The sequence below is a fragment of the Heterobasidion irregulare genome (assembly GCF_000320585.1).
Source record: "Heterobasidion irregulare TC 32-1 unplaced genomic scaffold scaffold_07, whole genome shotgun sequence".
In the NCBI taxonomy this organism is placed as follows: Eukaryota; Fungi; Basidiomycota; class Agaricomycetes; order Russulales; family Bondarzewiaceae; genus Heterobasidion; species Heterobasidion irregulare.
This window is the reverse complement of record NW_009258203.1, coordinates 1362117-1380275: the sequence shown is the minus strand read 5'-3', so window position 1 is coordinate 1380275 and position 18159 is coordinate 1362117. Positions and strand designations below refer to the sequence as shown.

Sequence of the window (18159 nt, the reverse complement as noted above, 5' to 3'; positions counted from 1 at the left end):
GGCTGTCTTCTCTTTCCTTTTGTTATTAGGGAGTTCCATCCTAGAATGTGGCTGTGTTGCTCTCCCATAAAAAGAATGGAGCTAGACAGGCTCTTATATGAGAAGACTCACACTGCTAATCTGCTTCCCACATTTGCAAAAGGCACCAATGTTCCTTTTCTACCATATCAATATGAGACATTAGCTGGATCATTTGTGGAAGCATTTGTTTTGTTATGATGTTGCAAAGAGGATGATGGAAAGTGGTGGTTTAGTTGTGAGCTCATTCAATTGAATCACTTATGTTGCACAGGATACAACCCTTTCTATTATAGATTATAGAAAGATGTCATATTCACACATTAGAAGCTTTGGTGTAAGATTGCAGTTGTACAATCATAAGCACTACTATTATTGAAGAGTGAAACATTTGACAGAAGCAAGGTGCTGCTGACACAGTCAGCACTTTCCAAGTGATAGTACCCCTTGTCCCTCTCAGCTGATGTAACTGGGTCCTATCTTCGGAGACGGCCGACAGCACGAGGCATGAAGGGCATGGTCAGCCCGGCCTCTCGGCAGACCGAAGGCGGTATTCCATGGGCCCGCTAGGGCATAGAAGGTCAGTGGTGGAATAGGGTAGTGAAGCTCGGAGGTTTAATGATTCGTGAGAGGAAGAAAAAGGAGAATTCGATCTGTAAATCGTGTTCTGACTGGGCGGAGCGGTAGCTCCGACGCGGGTCATGTAATATTATTTATTCGATACCCAGTGCCCAACAATATTTTCGAATGCTCATTTGATACATTTGGGACTACTAGACAACGAAAAAAGCTCGAAAAAAAATCCCTTAAGACAAGAATTAGGTCATGCGACATACTCTGTCAAAATGATCGGAGCGAGATTTGGGGTTTAGCAGCATGCTGGGCGTTTGCTGCACTCTTTACACCCAACGCTTGTCTAACTGACCCCTCCAGCCGCTCACGCATTATCTGGTCTAGCTTGCTTGTGGCCTCCTTGAAAGCGGCCGGCGACGTAGAAGCAAAAGAAAGTACCTGAGCCAAGGCTTGTGAGTGAAGGGAAGATGGTGACGATTCACTTGGTTCGAGAAGCAGAGTCATGGTCGGTAGAAGAATTCCAAGTACTCGAACACCTAAGATATGTCTGTAAATTTCGATCGCACTCTCAGGGTAAGCAGTTCATAGACATACGTGCTTCTTCCGCGACATTAAGGAATAGGACATTGAATGCTTTGAAGACCTCTTCCATAATGGGAGATTGCTTCCGCATCGCAGGTTCGTCCGTAGCCAACCCAGGCACCTTGGCAACATATTCTACCATGCCTGGAAGTAGTAACTTTGCGCATTGGTGCAAGATAACACTGCCAGACCCAGAAGCGAGGATCAAGGTCTTCGCACAGTGGGCAGCAGTAAGTGCCATCTACGGAGCAATCATCGGCGGGTGAAAGGCAAGACACTGTTTATTTGTGGACAAACCTCGCGTCCTTCTGCCAGCTGTTCCGAAATTAAGAAACAGCAGCGTGAAACGACCCCACGTCCAACTTTGATTGTTGATGGTATAACCGTCAGAACAAGGACTGCGGCCAAAAAGTTATTCTTGATTTTATTGTCCGATATAAGACCTGATCGTCCTCTGCTCTTATTAGTGTTGCTCACGAACTGATTGTTGAGAATTACTCACTTCATCTCGTCTATGTGAAGCATACATGCAGACAAAAGACCGTGAACTAACTGAGAGGACATCTCCGTTGGGACTGAATTCTTCGAGGAAACAGTGAGAAGAGACTTCAGAGACGGAAGTGTTGGCCCAACAAAATCAACGTCGGAACTTTCATCTTTCAATAGTTCTGTCGCGCAGTTTTGCATCTTGAATACTGAAATGATCAAATTATCAAGGCCACTCACCGCTATACAATGAAACGGCAACAGCTCTGACTTCCTCATATGTATCGTTGCCTAGGGTGTAGCCAATCGATAATAACGCTTCGAAAGCAGTTCTGATGAGGTTTGTCCGATCGACGATACTCGAGTTGCTGTCTATATCGTAGATGAGTTGTTTTTTCAAATGAGGCAAGGGAAATGACCCTGACATTTGACCGCGTTTTGGGCACCGGGGAGCGCATTTTTCAAAATATATGCACACAGTTTGAGGCAGTGCACTGCGGGCGAAGGAGATGTTCTTCGACTTTATATGTCAACATCTTTCAACATGAAATACTAGAATGAAAACGTACATAGAGCTGTCCACGTTATGTTGCGAAAAAACCACTATGGTCTCTATCAGATGAATTTGGACGATTGCAGGCTCGGTCATTGCCATGCGATACCAGAGGCTCAAGAGTTCGTCGAAGATCGTCCGCTCCATCAAGGCATTTCCAGAGTATTCCCTGCGAACGAGGCTTTTCAACGTTTTCAAAGCGATGAAGGGTAAGTGGCTGTTGGCCGTTGCGATTGATTCGGAAGATGTAGAGAGTGCTTCATATACCAGACCGAAGACGACAAAGAAGAAGACAGTCGGGTCCTTATGATCTTCAGCGTCATCGCTTGGCTTGACAGCGACCAAGTTGTCCACGCCGTCCATCGCAGCACGAACGTATGGATCATGGACCTCCATGGCTGTTGCAATCGCGTGAAGGATGACCGGCCAAGATTCTATATAATACTAGGGGGAAAAGATATAAGCAGAAATTGTGAGCCAAAATGTTTATACACACAGGCAGAAGAATGTCTTTGCCAAGATTGGCATATGCAGTATCTAAAGGAGCAGATGAATCTTGCATGAGTTCCGAACCGGCTCGGATGCTGGCATAGTCTCGCAAGGCTGCAACCCAGAGGGATGCCAAGACGGGGTGATAAGGTTTGACTACCTCCTTGAGGTATGGCTGCGCCATGCTCGCAGATGCCAGCTCAGCCCAAGCAGAAAGGGTCGCGATTCGCAACATAGCAGATGCGTTCGGGCTACCCTCTCCTGCTTCACCTAGAGATAACATCCCTGAACCTATCGATGCATTTGAGCAATAGAGCTAGACAGTTGATAAGCGAGGCATCCACCTTTGCATTGTTCTAGGGCTGAATTGAGCAGCTTTAAAATACGGCCCATTCTCGTCACATCCTTGACAATTCCACACCCAACGAAGATGGCGCAGGCGCCGATTGCGGACGCTAGGATTTCCGGAGTTGAATCAGCCGTAAAGGCCGGTGTTAGCGCCGCAGTAATAGGGGCCTGATGTTGCTCCAAGAGAAATGCGTCTTCATAATCAGGGTCTGGGGTTTTGGAAAATATCTAGCAAACAATGTTAAGAAAGAATTAAGGAAGGCAATCGGGAGGGATTCACCTGAATGACGTCGCGCAATACAACCAATCCATCTAACCGAATCTCTGTGACATAGGCTGTAGAAGCAGTAAACGCCATCTTGATTAAATCAGGGATACGAGATACTAAAAGTCCTGCGACTGGAATGCCTAAACGCCGAGATAAGGCAATATCAAGATGTTCTTTGCGACCTGAGCGAGCAACGATCGTACATATATCGTGCAGACATTGCAAAGCAAAGAGCTGCGTCCTCCATCGCGAGGTCAGTCGGCCTTGCCCAACCGTGGTCGTTCCCTGAGACATGCCAGTACTCAGCGACTCCCCCTCATCATCGAATGAAGCCCCCCCTTTGAGAATATCTTCATTTGCTTGCTGCGTTGCATTGGTCCTAGACATGATCTTCTGACATAAGTCAATCCATGCTGATGGATTATGCACCACGGTTTGCTGAAGCCAGCTAGAGATTACTTGGCGAACTCCGTCGATCGAGGGATCACCGTCTAGCATTGCGAAGAGATCTTCCACTAAACGATCACCCCCGACCTTTGAAATGAGCAATGCATCTTTCTGGACGAGTTGGTACAATGCATGAATGGACGCAAGCTTGAGCGGTCTGCGGGATGAGTTCAAGTGAGTGCGAAACTGGTTAATGAGCTCTGGGACGTCGACAGATTCTGGAGCAAACATAAGGAAGTGCTGAATACATTTGATCGCTTCAACACGGATGCCGTCGTCGTCTTCGCCCATATACTGTTGGACTAGATTCCATATTAAGGCCCGAGTTCGAGGCGATTCTTGAATATCTGGGCCAAGTATAGTGATCACAGCGTCAACCATCTGACAGGCAACTTGATACGCGGGTAAATCGCCACTGATGTTGGCGTTAGCCACCGTTCCTCCTTCCAGTTCATGAGATTCCAACATGTACACCTTGAAAAGCATCCCAAGCGTCCCCGGAACGTATGGGGCATAAGCAAGACTGGCAGCGTTGATTACCCGAGAAAGGGAATGGAGAGCCCAGAAGTGCACGAGAGGATGAGCGTCCTTACTCAGTGACATCAGAATATTGATGGTGGTCTTGAGCAGAGGCCCTGCAACCAGGCTACCGACATGATTGTAGATCGATCCCAAAGCCAATGCACATCCGGCTCTTCCTTGAGGATCCCGATTGTTGACCACTTGATCGACCAGAATCTTCATCTGACTAGCTAGGAAAACATTATCGGAAAGGCCAGCTAGACAACCAACAGCTTCGCTGCTGACAAATCGGAGGGAAGGATCGCTGTCAATCAAGGTGTCCTGGTAAAAGAAATTTGAGTGTTCACGCTCGTTGCGAGTTCTATAGATTGTGAGACATGCCTTAAGAAATACAGATATTGGAGCTGTCACTTGAGCTGAGCCGAATATATCCCGGACCTGCCGTGAACTCGATCCCATGGCCTGACGTAGAGCGAGTAGAATTGCCATGCTGGCATTGAGCAAGGCTGCCGCCTTACGGCCAATATTTCTGTCGAACTTTGGCGATCGCGTGGCTTCAATAAGTTGAGTGATTGTACGAGTGACCAAGGTAGAATCTTGCAAGGGAAGGAGTTCGGAAAATAGGCTGAGGCCAGCATCTACTGCTCCGGTTGCTGCAGGAGGGAGTTCGGGCCACAAAGGCATCGTCTTGAGTTGGTGAGACTGTGATATTGACAGGGAGTCGTGTTCACAAGATTTGACGATAGGCTTGCTTAGCTGTGTATGGAAGTCAAAATATATCCCGAGCGTTGAACGTAATCACGCACCAATTCGTCTATTGCCGACTCGATAGAGTCGCGGTTCAAGCGATCCTTGGATGAGGACGACTCCATCACAGATCCAGACGATTCTTCTTCTGCCTGAATAGAGGTGACACCATATGCGTAGCCGTCATATGTTTGCCACAAAGACGTGAAAGACCCGGACGAGGAAGCGATTGCAGCCTGAACAGAGGAACCTAAATAGCCATCAGGGCTGGCGACCAGAGAGATGATGGATTGCAATAGTGCAGTCTGAGTGTTCTCAGAGGCATTGATGACACCCAGAGCGGAGAAACACTGAAACACTCTTCTTCTCAGAAGCGCTTCTCGAGATCGTAAGGATGGGCCATTAGAAAAAGGCTCGATGTTGGAGCCCGACTGGTCTTCTATATGCTGGGATGCGAACGCATTAGTGAAGACAAAAGCGTTGGTGAGCATTGTCGCAATGCGGCGTGCAACATCAAGAGTGAGAAGTGCAGGACAATTATGCCGCAGAAAGCACAGAATAGCCCCCAGTGCACTTTCTCGGACATGCAGAAGAAAAGCCCACTCAGAAGCCAACCGCCCGAGTCCACTCGCCGTATCCTTACTCGTTGGCTTTGGAAGGGCGTTTCTCCAGAGGACAAGGAGCTGTGGAAGATATGCACGGACAAAATTGGGCCCCAAGGTCATCAGCGAAGCAATACACGTCCAGGCTATTTCGACTTCTACACTGGCAACCCTGACGTCATGATCTCCAGCTCGTTTCAAAAGCTGTATGGCCATGTCTAGAATCTTCGCGCTGATGTCGTAGGATACATACAACGGCTTCTCAGGGATCACCGCAACAAGCGCGGCGAGACCATATGCATGACCTAAAGCACGAGAGTAGAGATCGGCTGGCGCTGACGGGGATGTCATGAGAGAGATGTCGCGCTGCAGGAGGTCCATAACGTTGATCAAGATCTTCGGCAGTCGCAAAGGAGAGGAATAGCAGAATATGCGTAAAGTCCAACTAGCATGTACGCGCACCGTATGGCTAGGATGAGCTAGCAGAGTAACCAATGGCTCTGCAAGTGCTGCCTGATAAGAGACGAATCAGGAATAGATACAGAGAGCTTAGTTTTGAAGCTTACCTGCACTGGTGGAGGCGCGTTGCCTAGTTGTTGGAGAAGACCAGCGACTTCTCTAAGAGAGATAGCTAAAACATGGGAAGTGGGTGCTTTATGACCTGGCATCAATGCTGGCCAACGTTTCAAAAAGGTACTAGAAAGTTCTTGAATAGCCTCGATTTGCGCCTGCTCGCTGAGCAACCGCACTCCGATGAGGTCTCGCAAGAGAATACCAATGAGCCGCCGAACGAGAAGAACCTCGTAACGGGTTGTCAAATTCCGTCCATTCATGATGATTTCATTAATGAAGTGGTGGACGACGATGGCATAGTTACTTTCTACGAAATTTGTGCCGAGCAACGCAAGTAAGGCAGCGTAGAAGTCGAATATACCAACACGCGTCTTGTGAGATGAATGAGGCTTGTTGAAATGTGTCGACAGCTGCAGAAGCATATCCGGGATGGTAAGTAACGTCTTGATACCTCCTATGGGAGCAATGGGCGGTGTTTGGTCATCATCGTCATCATTCTTATCTTTCTTGCCGGTCTTCGAAGAATCTGGGGCCACCAAAGCGACTTCGGCCTGACTTGAAGCAAGCACCGTTGCAACCAGATGCGCCAGAGAGTGACGAGTGACCTGATCAGCACTCTCAAGACTACGGACACATAGGTTGACAGTGGACTCTATCTCAGCTGCTGTCCAGTCATTGTTTAGAGGATATAGGACTGTAAGGACCTGGAAAACCCTGTCAATGATCATTCGAGCCCAAGCAAAAAGCACCGCACAGCAGAGGCCGCGCGCCGGATGGGCAGCGACTTGTCATTGAGGCCAGATTTCATCTGTCTGATTATATCGCGAACTACGGCATCGGTAGCGGCTCGCCGAGACGCTGTGAGGGATTTTTCCAAGGCAATGACAGCATGGAACCGGAGGGTAACAGACTGGTCTGCTCCATTAGAGTTCGAGAGCAAGGGAACATAATCCAGTACTTACAGACGAAGATTTATATACTTTGAGGCAAAGAGCCGCAACCTCTGTCATGAAAGACATAATCTCAAAAGAGGGTGAGCAGGATGAACGTGGCGGCCAAAATAGTCAAGGATACCTGGGCACCAAATGCAGCCATCAGTTCGCCGATGCAATACAATGAAGCACTGTCTTGAGTTAGCCAATTAGTGAACGATACAAGGGACAACGACGAACGTCTTGTGTACATCTCTCTCTGCAGGAACTTTGAAATCACCAACAACCTTCATGAGAGCAAGAATAGTATCAAATATCGTCTTCGAGTCGCCGCGTGCATACAAGATTGATAGACATTTCGAAACCAGACTGCGTAGAGGCCGTCCGGGGGGTGGATAAGGATCTCCGTGTGATATGATTTTGATCAGGGTATCCTCCAGGCTCCGCTGAACGGACTTCAGATCTTCCTAGAGTTTGATGAGCAGAATAGAGATGATGCATAGACATTTTTCTCACCTGAGAGGCAGACTTCAGGAAATGCTCCACCGATGACAACCATTGGAACATGTAAACTTCCCCGTCCTCGCCAGAGAGATTGGACTGCAAGATGATATGTCAAAGGGATCAGCAACAAGAATGGTCAGTTATATACCTCGTTTAGCGAGCTCGTCTCGAGAGAGAACTGAACCAATTCAGGAACATCCATGTTCATTGGAGGGTTTTGCTGCTAGCGACGGACAGTGAGGCTGAGCACGCCGCGCCGCGCCGTATGTGGTCCCGGGCTGAGGGCACGTGAGCAGTCTTTACGACGTCATTTACGCACCGAGACCATCCACGTTGCAAGGTTTTCCGACCTCTCTTGGGAATAACTTGGGGAGAACCCCAACAAATTGCCTGTTGACATTGGCCGGTGACCGGTCAGCGCTTCAGCCCCTACCCACATCCAAGCGCACCTTTACTCACTATCGTCTATGTCGCGCAACATGTCAAAAAGAGGGTTCCATCCATCACTCATCCCACAATTTCGATTGGTAGGTTCAAACTATGAAGGGGGATGTAACATGGACTCGGCACGGATTATGTCGGCGTCTTCCCTAGCATTTTGTAGTGTACCAGAATGATAATGCTAATTTGTGTGTATAGCCTATGTGAATAGTTACAGTGTAATTCACCCCGTCACCTTTACGTGCAACATCTGCAGGGACCAAGCAGTGCCCGCAGGGCCGTGTTATAAGCATTTTTTCATGTTGTGTCCATTCATGCTTGAACCTACTTGAACAGTATCACCTGGTACCAACCAAATTGGTCCTGTTTGAATACCGAATTAAGCAATATATGGGATAATACAGCTGTGAAAAACCTCGCTGGCGGCTAAGTGAATATCGATTTGTCAAAGATGGCTGAGGACTACGTGAAGTGGTGGCCCGTTCAGGTGAACGTGCCCTATAGTATGGACCAATATGTATGCTGTACCGCTTTCCATATCCATCGCACCTGTGGTCTATAGTCATTCTGTCACAGGTCGACTGGTAGAGTCTGATCACCTTGATCACTCGGAACTGCGTGCATCGTAGCGTCACGCCGTGCTCTTAACGCACCTTCATACGCTTTACATACCCACTTGATATACCCCAGTGCCTCTTGTTTGCCGGTGGCAAGAAGCCGATGGTGAAGTATCTCCAGGTCTGAGAAGCTGATCAGAGGAGGGATAGTGTCGTCCGGAACCTCGAGTACTGAGTTCACACGAACAAGGGGGCGTAGACCAGTCAGAGCCGTACGAGTTGACCGCATGGCTGGGAGTGTGGGTGGTTTGCGGATGACGTTTGGAGGATATTGCGAAACGAAAGCGCGGAGGTGTGCCATCGCGCGATCGAGTTCGTTTGAGCTGGAGACAAAATTGTATGTGAGTTATTTGAGCAAGAAATTTTATTAGAAGGCGGAACATACAGAGTCAGGACTCGAATCATGGCTGCATTGGCGCGTTCAATCATGCGTGCGCTGACTGGTCGTCCGTTGGGTAGCCGACGGACGTTTTCAACTTCGGACCACTCTTTCCATATGCTGTCAGCAAAGGAAAGCGCAACTTCCCGATCACGTCCTCGACGAGCAATGGAACACCTCTCTAGAACGTCGACATAAGAGTGCGCGTTCCGGCCGACTTCGAGCTTCGAGAACAATGTATGGAACAAAAGTTGACTAGCTTCAAGCGATCCATGGGCATAGTGTACTGAAAGATAGGAATTGAGCAGACGAGGGGTCAAGCGAACCTTAGAGAATGGTGAGTGCAAGATCTCTCCGGAGGACGCAGGAGAGGTGTCTTCGACGATGCGCGCAAAAAGGATCTCGGCTTCTCTGATGACTTCGAGTCTGCTTTGAGGGGGCAAATGCTTGAAGCCGAACCCGGGAGAGACTTCAACAAGAAATGGCTCTTCTGCCGAACTTGATCCGGGATGAATATCAGAGGAAGGGGATCCGGAGGAGGATGGGGGTTGAGAGGAGGCATCAGTTTTCTCAACAAGAGGGGCAATAGATCGCTTAAACGGCGGCCTGTAAGCTGCATATGCATGAAACACATGCATCATGATTTCTTCGTTGATCTCTGCATCCATGGAAGCCTCTGCATCATCGTTTTCGTCTTGAACACTTTTCGCCATCTCCGCCAGGATCCACCGCACGCGTGATAGATCACCGATCCGCTTTGCGCCCTCCAGCAACGCAGCACAGGTCCTGCCATCTGGATGAAATGCGGAGTGTCCCCAGGCATCCCGGTGCGCGTCGAGCATCTCCTTTGCCAGCCTGAAAGCCTCGTTGATATACTCTTTTGAGCCAGATCTGGCACACGCCAATATCACAGCAGAATATGTGCCTGCTGTCGGCAGCAAACCCCGGTCGACGGTCATCTCGGTGAAAAGATCCAGAGCGCGTTCCGGCTCAGATTTGTTGTAAGGCGAAGATGCGCAAGCACGAATGATAAGCGTGTAGAGCAATGTGTCAGGCTCTGGATGGGCTACGTAGCGCATGTGAGTGAAAAGATCGGAAGCTTGGGCGTGTGCGATGGAGGAGGGGACAGAGAAGAGGGCAGTGATGACACGGGTATAGGCCGTCATCGGAGCAGGTAGGGATTGCGATTCGTAGTGATGCAGAAGATTGAGGGCACTCGTAGGTATGGTTTCTGTAGGCACAGAATTTTGGTGAGATTTGATGTGAAGATGCCGTTGGCGATCGGTCGGCCGTTCTGAATGATATAGAATGTCGGTTCGTGTTCGACGAATAAAGAAATCCTAGCTCAACCTACCGGTAAGAAATGTTCGCATGCATCTCTCTGTTTCCATAATATCGCCTCTGGTGGCATACACATTCAAGACATCATTGATGGCCTCTTCTGGTGGCACCAGACCTGATCGCTGGGTACACCAGGAAGGTTAGTCAATATGAAATGTTGGAAACGATTTGATTCTGCACGTACTTTCATTAGAGTCAGCACAGTCTCGGCTGAATGTGTATCATTAGATTGTAACTGCGTGGGTTGAATGATAATTTAATTGACGTGACAAGTATATGGTAGGAATATCCTCGTACACAAATGCGAACCAATGATTTCCATTCCTCGTCTGAGAGTAGAGGTATCAAAGCAGATGTCCTAGATTCATGAAGAACTGCAGTTGCAACCACAGGTTTGAGAGACTTCGGAATCGGCGCGGTCTTTGGGATGAAGCGTTGCAATTGCTCCACTCGGAGCAATATTTGTTGATGAATAGGGAGTGGTGATACTGGTGTCGATGGCTGAGAAAGCAATGAGTCGTCGGTTTCATTCTTGGGCTGACGTTGCTGCAATATATTCGACAGGGACGAGAAGGAAGAGTCTGAGGCGATGAAGTCAATGTCAGATGTCCCAATAATTCGATTGGCGATGCTGTTGACTAGGACACGGTCTCTTTCTTTCTGGTACGCCTGAAGGGTTTGAGCTACTTCTTGTGGAGGAGGCTGGGCTGTGGGTTGCGCTAATACGTTTTCATAGAACGCCAATAATTCGGTTTCTGAGAATTCTTCAGGGGAGAGCGAGGTCAGTGGGGAGCTCGCTGGAGGGGACTAGGGTTCCGGTAATTCAGGCCCAACGGAGATGGAATGGATGGCACGGAAACTCACCTCCACAGCGGTTATGCTCAACAAGGCGTCCACTCGACGGTCAAGTTCACTCAAAGCCTTGATCGAACCCTCTCCGTTCCGCACTGCTATGGATGAGGCTGGCACGCGGCGCCGTCTCCTGTGATAAACATCCTGTCATGAAATCACATGCATATTGAATTGCATGAAAATCATACCGTGTATACAGGGATCGACCGGAGGTTGCAGGCTCTGGAGGGAGGTGGGATGGGAGAGCCGGCACGGCAGCTAGAGCAGCTTGATGCATCTTCCGTCGAATGACATGTGCACACACGAGCGCAGAACCACATCGTGTCGACCGACCGCTACGACAAAAACCGAGCCGTTGAGACGTGTGTAACATGCTCAAGCCTAGAAACTGGCAATGAAGGGGTTGTTGCAGACAACGCGTTGTTGCACACGCCAAGCACCCGTAGAGTTAGCGCCAGTTAGCACTTAGCAGGAGGAAGTGGTCTAAATTTCAAATACGTTTTTTTTGCGATTTCAGGCGGAGCCACGTGATGCTCAATGTCGTGACTTCAATTACCCCAGACAAGCCAAGATGAGCACCGTCTCAACCGGATCCCGCCGTGAGTATATAACGAGGGACAGTGTCTTTCGAGCCTAAGCTTATCTCCTTCGTCCCTTCACCCATCTCTCGTCCCGAAATGCCCAAAGCTGTTGTTCTCGGTGCCGCAGGTCATTTGATTCTCTACTTAAGCGGTAAGATCATTGACTGATCTGATGATCAGGTGGAATCGGCCAGCCCTTGGCCCTCTTGCTCAAGTCAAATCCCTTGGTCACCGAGGTGGGCGCAAACGATGAAGCCTTGTGTGCGAGTACCATGACTGATCGAGTGCGGGTTTTTTTACGGCGATTAGCTCGCTTTGTACGATATTGTCAATACCCCCGGTGTTGCCGCCGACTTGTCCCATATCTCTACCCCAGCCAAAGTCGAGGGTTACCTGCCTCCCAATGACGGTCTCAAGAAGACTTTGACGGGCGCTGACATCGTAGTCATCCCCGCTGGTGTCCCCCGCAAGCCCGGTGTAAGCTTGCCAGACATGCCTTGGGCGAGAAATGGGCTAATGAACCATTCGTCCTTTTTCAGATGACAAGGTAGCGTAACCTCAGATAGAATCGTCTATGGATTGAACGTTAAGTGTTTTATCACTGCGTATCAGGGACGATCTCTTCAAGGTGCGTCGTTCTCGCATCAATTTACCTAGGAATTCGCTGCTGAAGATCATGCTAGATCAACGCTGGCATCGTCCGTGACTTGGCAACTGGCATCGCAACGGCTGCTCCTAAGGCTTTCGTCCTTGTGATCTCGAACCCTGTCAACTCGACTGTGCCCATTGTTGCCGAGGTTTTCAAGAAGCACGGCGTTTTCGATCCCAAGAGGCATGCCAAATACCCGTTTTTGAGCTCTTGGGCAGAAATTAACCCCGCGACGTTATGCTAGGCTATTCGGTGTCACGACATTGGACGTCGTCCGTGCCTCGACTTTCGTAGCTGAGATTCTTGGCGACCTTGGCAAAGCGCCCTCGGTAGTCGTTCCAGTCGTTGGCGGCCACAGCGGTGTCACGGTGCGCCTTTTCGTGAATCTTGGTTTCCCAACGCTCATAGTCTGGTTGGCAGATCGTTCCGATACTCTCGCAATCCTCCCACCCTCTACCCTCCTCCTTGTCTTCGAGTGACCTGGAAGCATTGACAAAGCGTGTCCAGTTCGGCGGTGATGAGGTCGTCAAGGCGAAGGATGGCGCTGGGTCTGCGACTCTTTCCATGGCTTATGCCGGTGCTGAGTTTGCCACGAAGGTCCTGAAAGCGCTGAATGGTGAGAAGGGTATTGTCGCTCCCAGCTACGTACACTTGTCGGCGGACAAGGCCGGTGGTGATGCGGTGAAGAAGGAGATCGGCCAGGACTTGGACTACTTTTCGTCCAACATCGAGATAGGGGTGAGTTGCAATCTAGCCGACTGCATGCATCCTCTGGAATAATACAATTTCTATCCTATAGCCCGAGGGTGTTGCAAAGATCCTTCCTCTCGGCAAGCTGACCGACTTTGAGCAAAGTCTCGTAAAAGCTGCCGTGCCTGAGCTGGCGACAAACATCGACAAGGTAAATAATCGCATACTCTCATATCGGTCATTGCCAATTGATTTTCTGCTTAAGGGTGTGTCCTTTATTACCTCGCCGAAGCTCTGATCGCGGATGAGGGTCGGAGGCCTGAGGCTGAAGTTGAAGTTGAACGCGAGTGTGTACGGTTATAGAAACAGAAGTGTCAGATTCTCGTTGTTCTGTTACAAGAGGATACAATCAAGCTTGTTATGACTGGATAGATGATCTGATATCTCATCTTCGAGCGATGGGCTAGCGGCTATAGCTCGAGGAAAAGGCTAGCTGCCTAGCTGCGATAGACTTGAGATCGATCAATTCCCACGACGCGCATCGCGTCCACGTGACAGGCGCGTCGCGCGTGATGTCACAGTCACACCCAAGAAACCGAACCAGCATCGACCTGTCAGACAAGTCGACCAGCATCCAGCCTACAGCGACCGGCAAGCCATCTAGCTAACGCCCCTACCTTGACCTTCGAGGTCTCCTCACCTCATTATACCCGAAACCACAGTATCTTCCATCGTCTTCCATCTTGTGCGATGTGGTCAAAACTAAGCAATGCACTTAAGCGCTCGGGCAATGAGCAATATGATACTGAACCATTGCAGACTCTGGATGTCATGTCTAGCGTCCTCAAACAACATCCCAATCTCTCTGTATTTCATGAAGTGCAGGATCAGGAAGAACCCACGGAAGTCCCGTTTCCTATTCCTAGTCCACCCGGTTCGCCTTCTCTGAACGGCCGCCGTGGAATGTTCAAGCGCATGTCTAAAGGCAAGATCGATCTGATGGAGGGTGCAATGCCTTCTCCTCCCCCACTCAAACTACCATTACCACTAAAGAAGGTGAAGGCTCATCTTACTCTTCCTACAAACGGTATGATGCTAGTTGCCAAGTCGATTGTAGTTCAGCTGCTCAATTTCTACGACAGGCTCTGAAACATCTCTCCGCTCTCCAGACTCTGCAACTCACGCTTTCTATGATACGTCTCGACCATCCTTGGATAGTATAAGGCTACCCGAGAGCCCTGTCGACTCGAAATTTAGCTCAATCCGCTCCATTCTTAGGGACCGTAACACACCCGGGACAGGTCAAAGTGTGCGTTTCTTCTCGCGCGACGCCTACAAGGTTATCAGCCCCGATGTATCCGCTGCCAGCGAGGCTGAGGAGCCCCCGTTGATTGAACGTCTACAGAATGCCGGCGGGGCCTCCAAGTCCGAGATATCTCGCGCGCGCAACCGCCCTCGTGCATCCGTACAGGATATGTTCTCCCATCCCCACGAAACATCTACCCCGATATTGCCTCCGAAGCCTGCAGATGCCACGAAGCCCATCAATGTCGTGATGGCACCTATTCCTCTGGACTTGTCCAACATCTTTGATCTCTCGCCTGAGCTTGACGTACCCTTCATAGCCCCCGTTCCTGGGACAACCCTTCTCGACTCCGCGGTTGAAATTATAGACGACGACGAAGAGGAACCCACCGTGACCCCACAAATCATTGCTCCCAATTCGGAGGAGCCAACGATTGTCTTGCCAATCGAAAGGTTGCCGATTCACGATCGCAGTTACTCCTTTAGCTTTGGTCAGAAGGTTTTTTCAGCCCTGCCTACAGTCCCTGCAGATAAGATACCATTAGATGCAGCAACGGAGATCGCTCGATCGCCGAGTCGCAACCGCTCCATGAGCGACACTTTCTTCAATCCTAAGCGTACGGCAAAGGCCCCGGAGTCGGATATCAACGATATATCAACCTCTTCATTCGTCGTTTATTCCGCACCTGCAGAACGCGCCGAACCAGATCCATTCCGTGCTAATGCCACGACATATTACACACCGGGTGCGGTCATTCCCCCTACCCCTCCCAAGGGGATGCATGCACGGAAAGTGTCTCGTGAGGAAGACGAGATCTTTTCTCTTCGTACGCAGTTGGCCCTTCAGCAAGAGATGTGCGCGCAGTACGAGCTTGACCTTGGTGCACGCGATGAGCTCGTGAACACGCTCAACTTACGGCTCGAGGTAATAGAGAAGGATGCTGACAAGCGGAAGAGTTTATTGCGAGGATGGAAGAAGAAAGTCCAGGAGCTCGAGCGAATGTGTCGCCATCTGGAAGAGGAGGTGGAGAACAGCCGACAAGAGAGCTTCGAGAGGAGTATCATGGACGAAGCGAGCGGCGAGGCTCTAACACAACTTCATAGACGGATCTCAGATCTGGAGCGGGAGAACGGTGAGATTGTGAAGAGAGGAGAGGGATGGAGGGCGGAGAGGGAGCATAAGGAGGAGCTACTGCGCGAGCAAGAGCTTTTGTTGGCTAAGCTCAAGGATGAGCTATCTCAACGAGATGTGGGGGAGACCTTATTGAAGGAGGGTATTCGAAATGCTAAAGAGCAGATGGAGGAAATGATGCTTTCTTCTGCTGAGGAAGACCTAGAGAGCGCTGTGATGGTCCAGGAACATGAACAGGAGCGGCGTCATCAAGTCAGCCTTGAGTGGGACGAGGAGCGCAGTCGTCTGATCACCGCTGCGGACGAGGCGCAGAGAACGCGAGAGGCATTAGAAAGCGAGCTGGACAAGACTCGGGGAGCTCTACTAGCGAAGGAACAAGAAGTCTCTGTGTTGACGGCCGAGTTGGAGGCACAGTGGAAGAATACGGAGGTGACTGGCGAGCGGATGGAGGAGTTGAAGCGGGAGAAAGCGATCCTTCAGAACGAGCTTGTTTCTCTTGAAGGCAAACTCGAGTCCATGGAGACGGACTGGTCTAACAGCGAGAACAAGAGGCTACAGATGGAGAACGAAATCAATGAGGCCTTGGCTGCAAAGGATGAGCTCGATAGGCAAAGAGACCAGGTATGCCTCACGCTTGTATCTGACGCGCATTCCCTTTCAACATTGTCTCTACTTCTAGCTGGAGGAGGAGCTCCGTTCCGAGCAGGAACACTCTGATCAGTTGACTCAGTCTCTCCGAGAGCGAGAGGGCCGTGTAAACTCACTGGAGCAAGAGCTCAAGTATGCTCTTGATAATGCCGCGCGTCTTGAACAGCGCGTTCAACAACGTGACGCTGACGTCGAGGAACTTGCTCATAAGGTGGTCGCTCGCGAGGACGAGGTCGAAGACGTTCGCGAAGCGTTGTCGACAGCCAAGCGTGAGCACGCGCGCGCATTGGACGAGCAGCGGCGGGCGGTCATCGACCTCTCCGCACTTGAAGGCGGCGCGCGCACACAATTGGAGGCAGCGATCAAGGCTAAAGCCGAGGCGGATGTGGCGGCGAGCACGATGAAAGACCGCGTTGCTGCATTGGAGCAAGATATTGAACGACTCCATAAACAGGTTCATACACTCAAGACAGAGAGCGCCGACAAGGAGGTCAGCCTCGTTCAGATGGAAAAACAGAGGGATCATCTCCGTGATGACGTACAAGGTCTGACTATAGCATTGGACTCAAAGCAGCAGGAGCTCGAGCTAGTAAGTGTACTTCAATATCTGTTCGGTGCACGAGACCCATGTAATGATGTTCTTCAGTTAAAGAGGCGCATGGGCGTGAAAGGCACTGCAGGCACTACACCCGCACCCAGTAAGGCCACGACTCACCGACGAGAATCGTCGTCGGCTTTTACCACACCATCCATAAACTCCCGGCCATCGTCGCGCTTGTCCGATGGGAGCAAAGACGTAGTCAAGGTTGGGCGACTGTCAGAACCACCCTCCTCGACACGACCGACGACCCTAGGAAAGAGTGTTCGCACCAACGGATCAGCAAGTAGCACCCCATCCACCAGCACGGGCCTCATCGGTACACCTTCCACAGCGAAACCTTTACGTGCCAACGGCTCGATTGGCCCTCCTCCCGTTAAACCTCGTATGTCCGCAGCTACGCCAACACCCTCACACTCTCGGTCACCACCGACTTCAGTTCCCCGCTCTAGCATCGCTGCCCATTCCTCCACGTCTTCAACTCCCATGGTGAGCAACCTCCGACGAGCCTCATCGGCCGCGCCGGCAGAGATCTCACGAACAGCCAGGCCCAATACGACTCATAACCGCAGCGTGGTAAGCCCCGTCATCAGCAAGCGGGATGAAAAGGAGAACACTGAGCCGCAAAAGCGGAGATCTCCTGTCATTGCGTAGAGTGCGACTTGAGTCAAGCTTTCTGTCAGCGTGAGGAGGGTATGCCATGTAGACTCATATTTGCTCTTGATCTTATTCTTGTTTGCTGCGCTGTCCTTGTTTTATTTTTTTGCTCATTCGATGTTGCTGTCTTTCTGTCGATAACTCCCTCCAGGCACAACCACTTATGTCCGGTCGACCCTACTTTTTCCATACCTACAAGCCTCCCCCCCACTATGCACTCATCCATTGTTCCACTCCTCGTCATCGCCGCCCACTTGGCAGGAAGGCATCGTTAGTTGTCTCAAGTCGCTATGAATGCATCAGTCAGCTGTTGTATGATATTGTGTTTAGTTTTGCATATGTCTTTTTGCGCTCGATCGAAAGATTCAACATCGCTCGCCTTTGGCTCACTAAGGTCCCGAGACATCTTCTAGTTTGCCTCTGGGGAAGAAAGTCATGAACGGATTCAACTTATCAGCACCATTGATTTGCATCGAGTGAGCCCTGTTTGATACAAGACAAATGACGAAACAGTGAGCTATAACGTGCACGGTCCAAGAACGACGGTGCGTATAGATCTAAGAAATTGCGAGATCGGCGCCTTCGCGTGCTCCCCGAGCCAAACGACGAGGGACCCACAGCATGG

General features: G+C 50.3%; 5 protein-coding genes across 5 annotated transcripts; 2 read left to right on the top strand and 3 right to left on the bottom strand.

Moving 5' to 3' along the window:
* Positions 1 to 858: 858 nt before the first annotated feature.
* Positions 859 to 7852, bottom strand: HETIRDRAFT_419551 (uncharacterized protein; the record flags this gene model as incomplete). The annotated part of the gene is made up of 18 exons (XM_009550149.1): positions 859 to 1127; positions 1186 to 1414; positions 1471 to 1627; positions 1676 to 1841; positions 1900 to 2031; positions 2085 to 2173; positions 2229 to 2656; positions 2709 to 2992; positions 3046 to 3277; positions 3330 to 5042; positions 5093 to 6148; positions 6202 to 6912; positions 6963 to 7118; positions 7171 to 7230; positions 7283 to 7331; positions 7381 to 7607; positions 7657 to 7740; positions 7793 to 7852. 18 exons carry the CDS (start codon positions 7850 to 7852, stop codon positions 859 to 861), a joined length of 6102 nt encoding a protein of 2033 aa, XP_009548444.1.
* An 803-nt stretch (positions 7853 to 8655) lies between these two features.
* cpm113 (cytochrome P450 monooxygenase 113) lies at positions 8656 to 11551 on the bottom strand (the record flags this gene model as incomplete). Its single annotated transcript, XM_009550148.1, has 7 exons — positions 8656 to 9025; positions 9088 to 10375; positions 10436 to 10544; positions 10607 to 10657; positions 10720 to 11229; positions 11287 to 11404; positions 11463 to 11551. 7 exons carry the CDS (start codon positions 11549 to 11551, stop codon positions 8656 to 8658), a joined length of 2535 nt encoding a protein of 844 aa, XP_009548443.1.
* A 309-nt stretch (positions 11552 to 11860) lies between these two features.
* Positions 11861 to 13626, top strand: MDH2 (NAD-dependent malate dehydrogenase). Its single transcript, XM_009550147.1, has 10 exons — positions 11861 to 11982; positions 12036 to 12091; positions 12165 to 12332; positions 12395 to 12402; positions 12468 to 12483; positions 12539 to 12687; positions 12749 to 12872; positions 12925 to 13242; positions 13304 to 13405; positions 13460 to 13626. Exons 1-10 carry the CDS (start codon positions 11952 to 11954, stop codon positions 13490 to 13492), a joined length of 1005 nt encoding a protein of 334 aa, XP_009548442.1. The 5' UTR covers positions 11861 to 11951; the 3' UTR covers positions 13493 to 13626.
* A 318-nt stretch (positions 13627 to 13944) lies between these two features.
* HETIRDRAFT_477546 (uncharacterized protein) lies at positions 13945 to 17893 on the top strand (the record flags this gene model as incomplete). The annotated part of the gene is made up of 5 exons (XM_009550146.1): positions 13945 to 14281; positions 14337 to 14659; positions 14735 to 16252; positions 16311 to 16868; positions 16926 to 17893. 5 exons carry the CDS (start codon positions 13945 to 13947, stop codon positions 17529 to 17531), a joined length of 3342 nt encoding a protein of 1113 aa, XP_009548441.1. The 3' UTR covers positions 17532 to 17893.
* On the bottom strand, positions 17145 to 17893 carry HETIRDRAFT_440862 (uncharacterized protein). Its single transcript, XM_009550145.1, has one exon. It carries the CDS (start codon positions 17776 to 17778, stop codon positions 17557 to 17559), a length of 222 nt encoding a protein of 73 aa, XP_009548440.1. The 5' UTR covers positions 17779 to 17893; the 3' UTR covers positions 17145 to 17556.
* Positions 17894 to 18159: the final 266 nt, after the last annotated feature.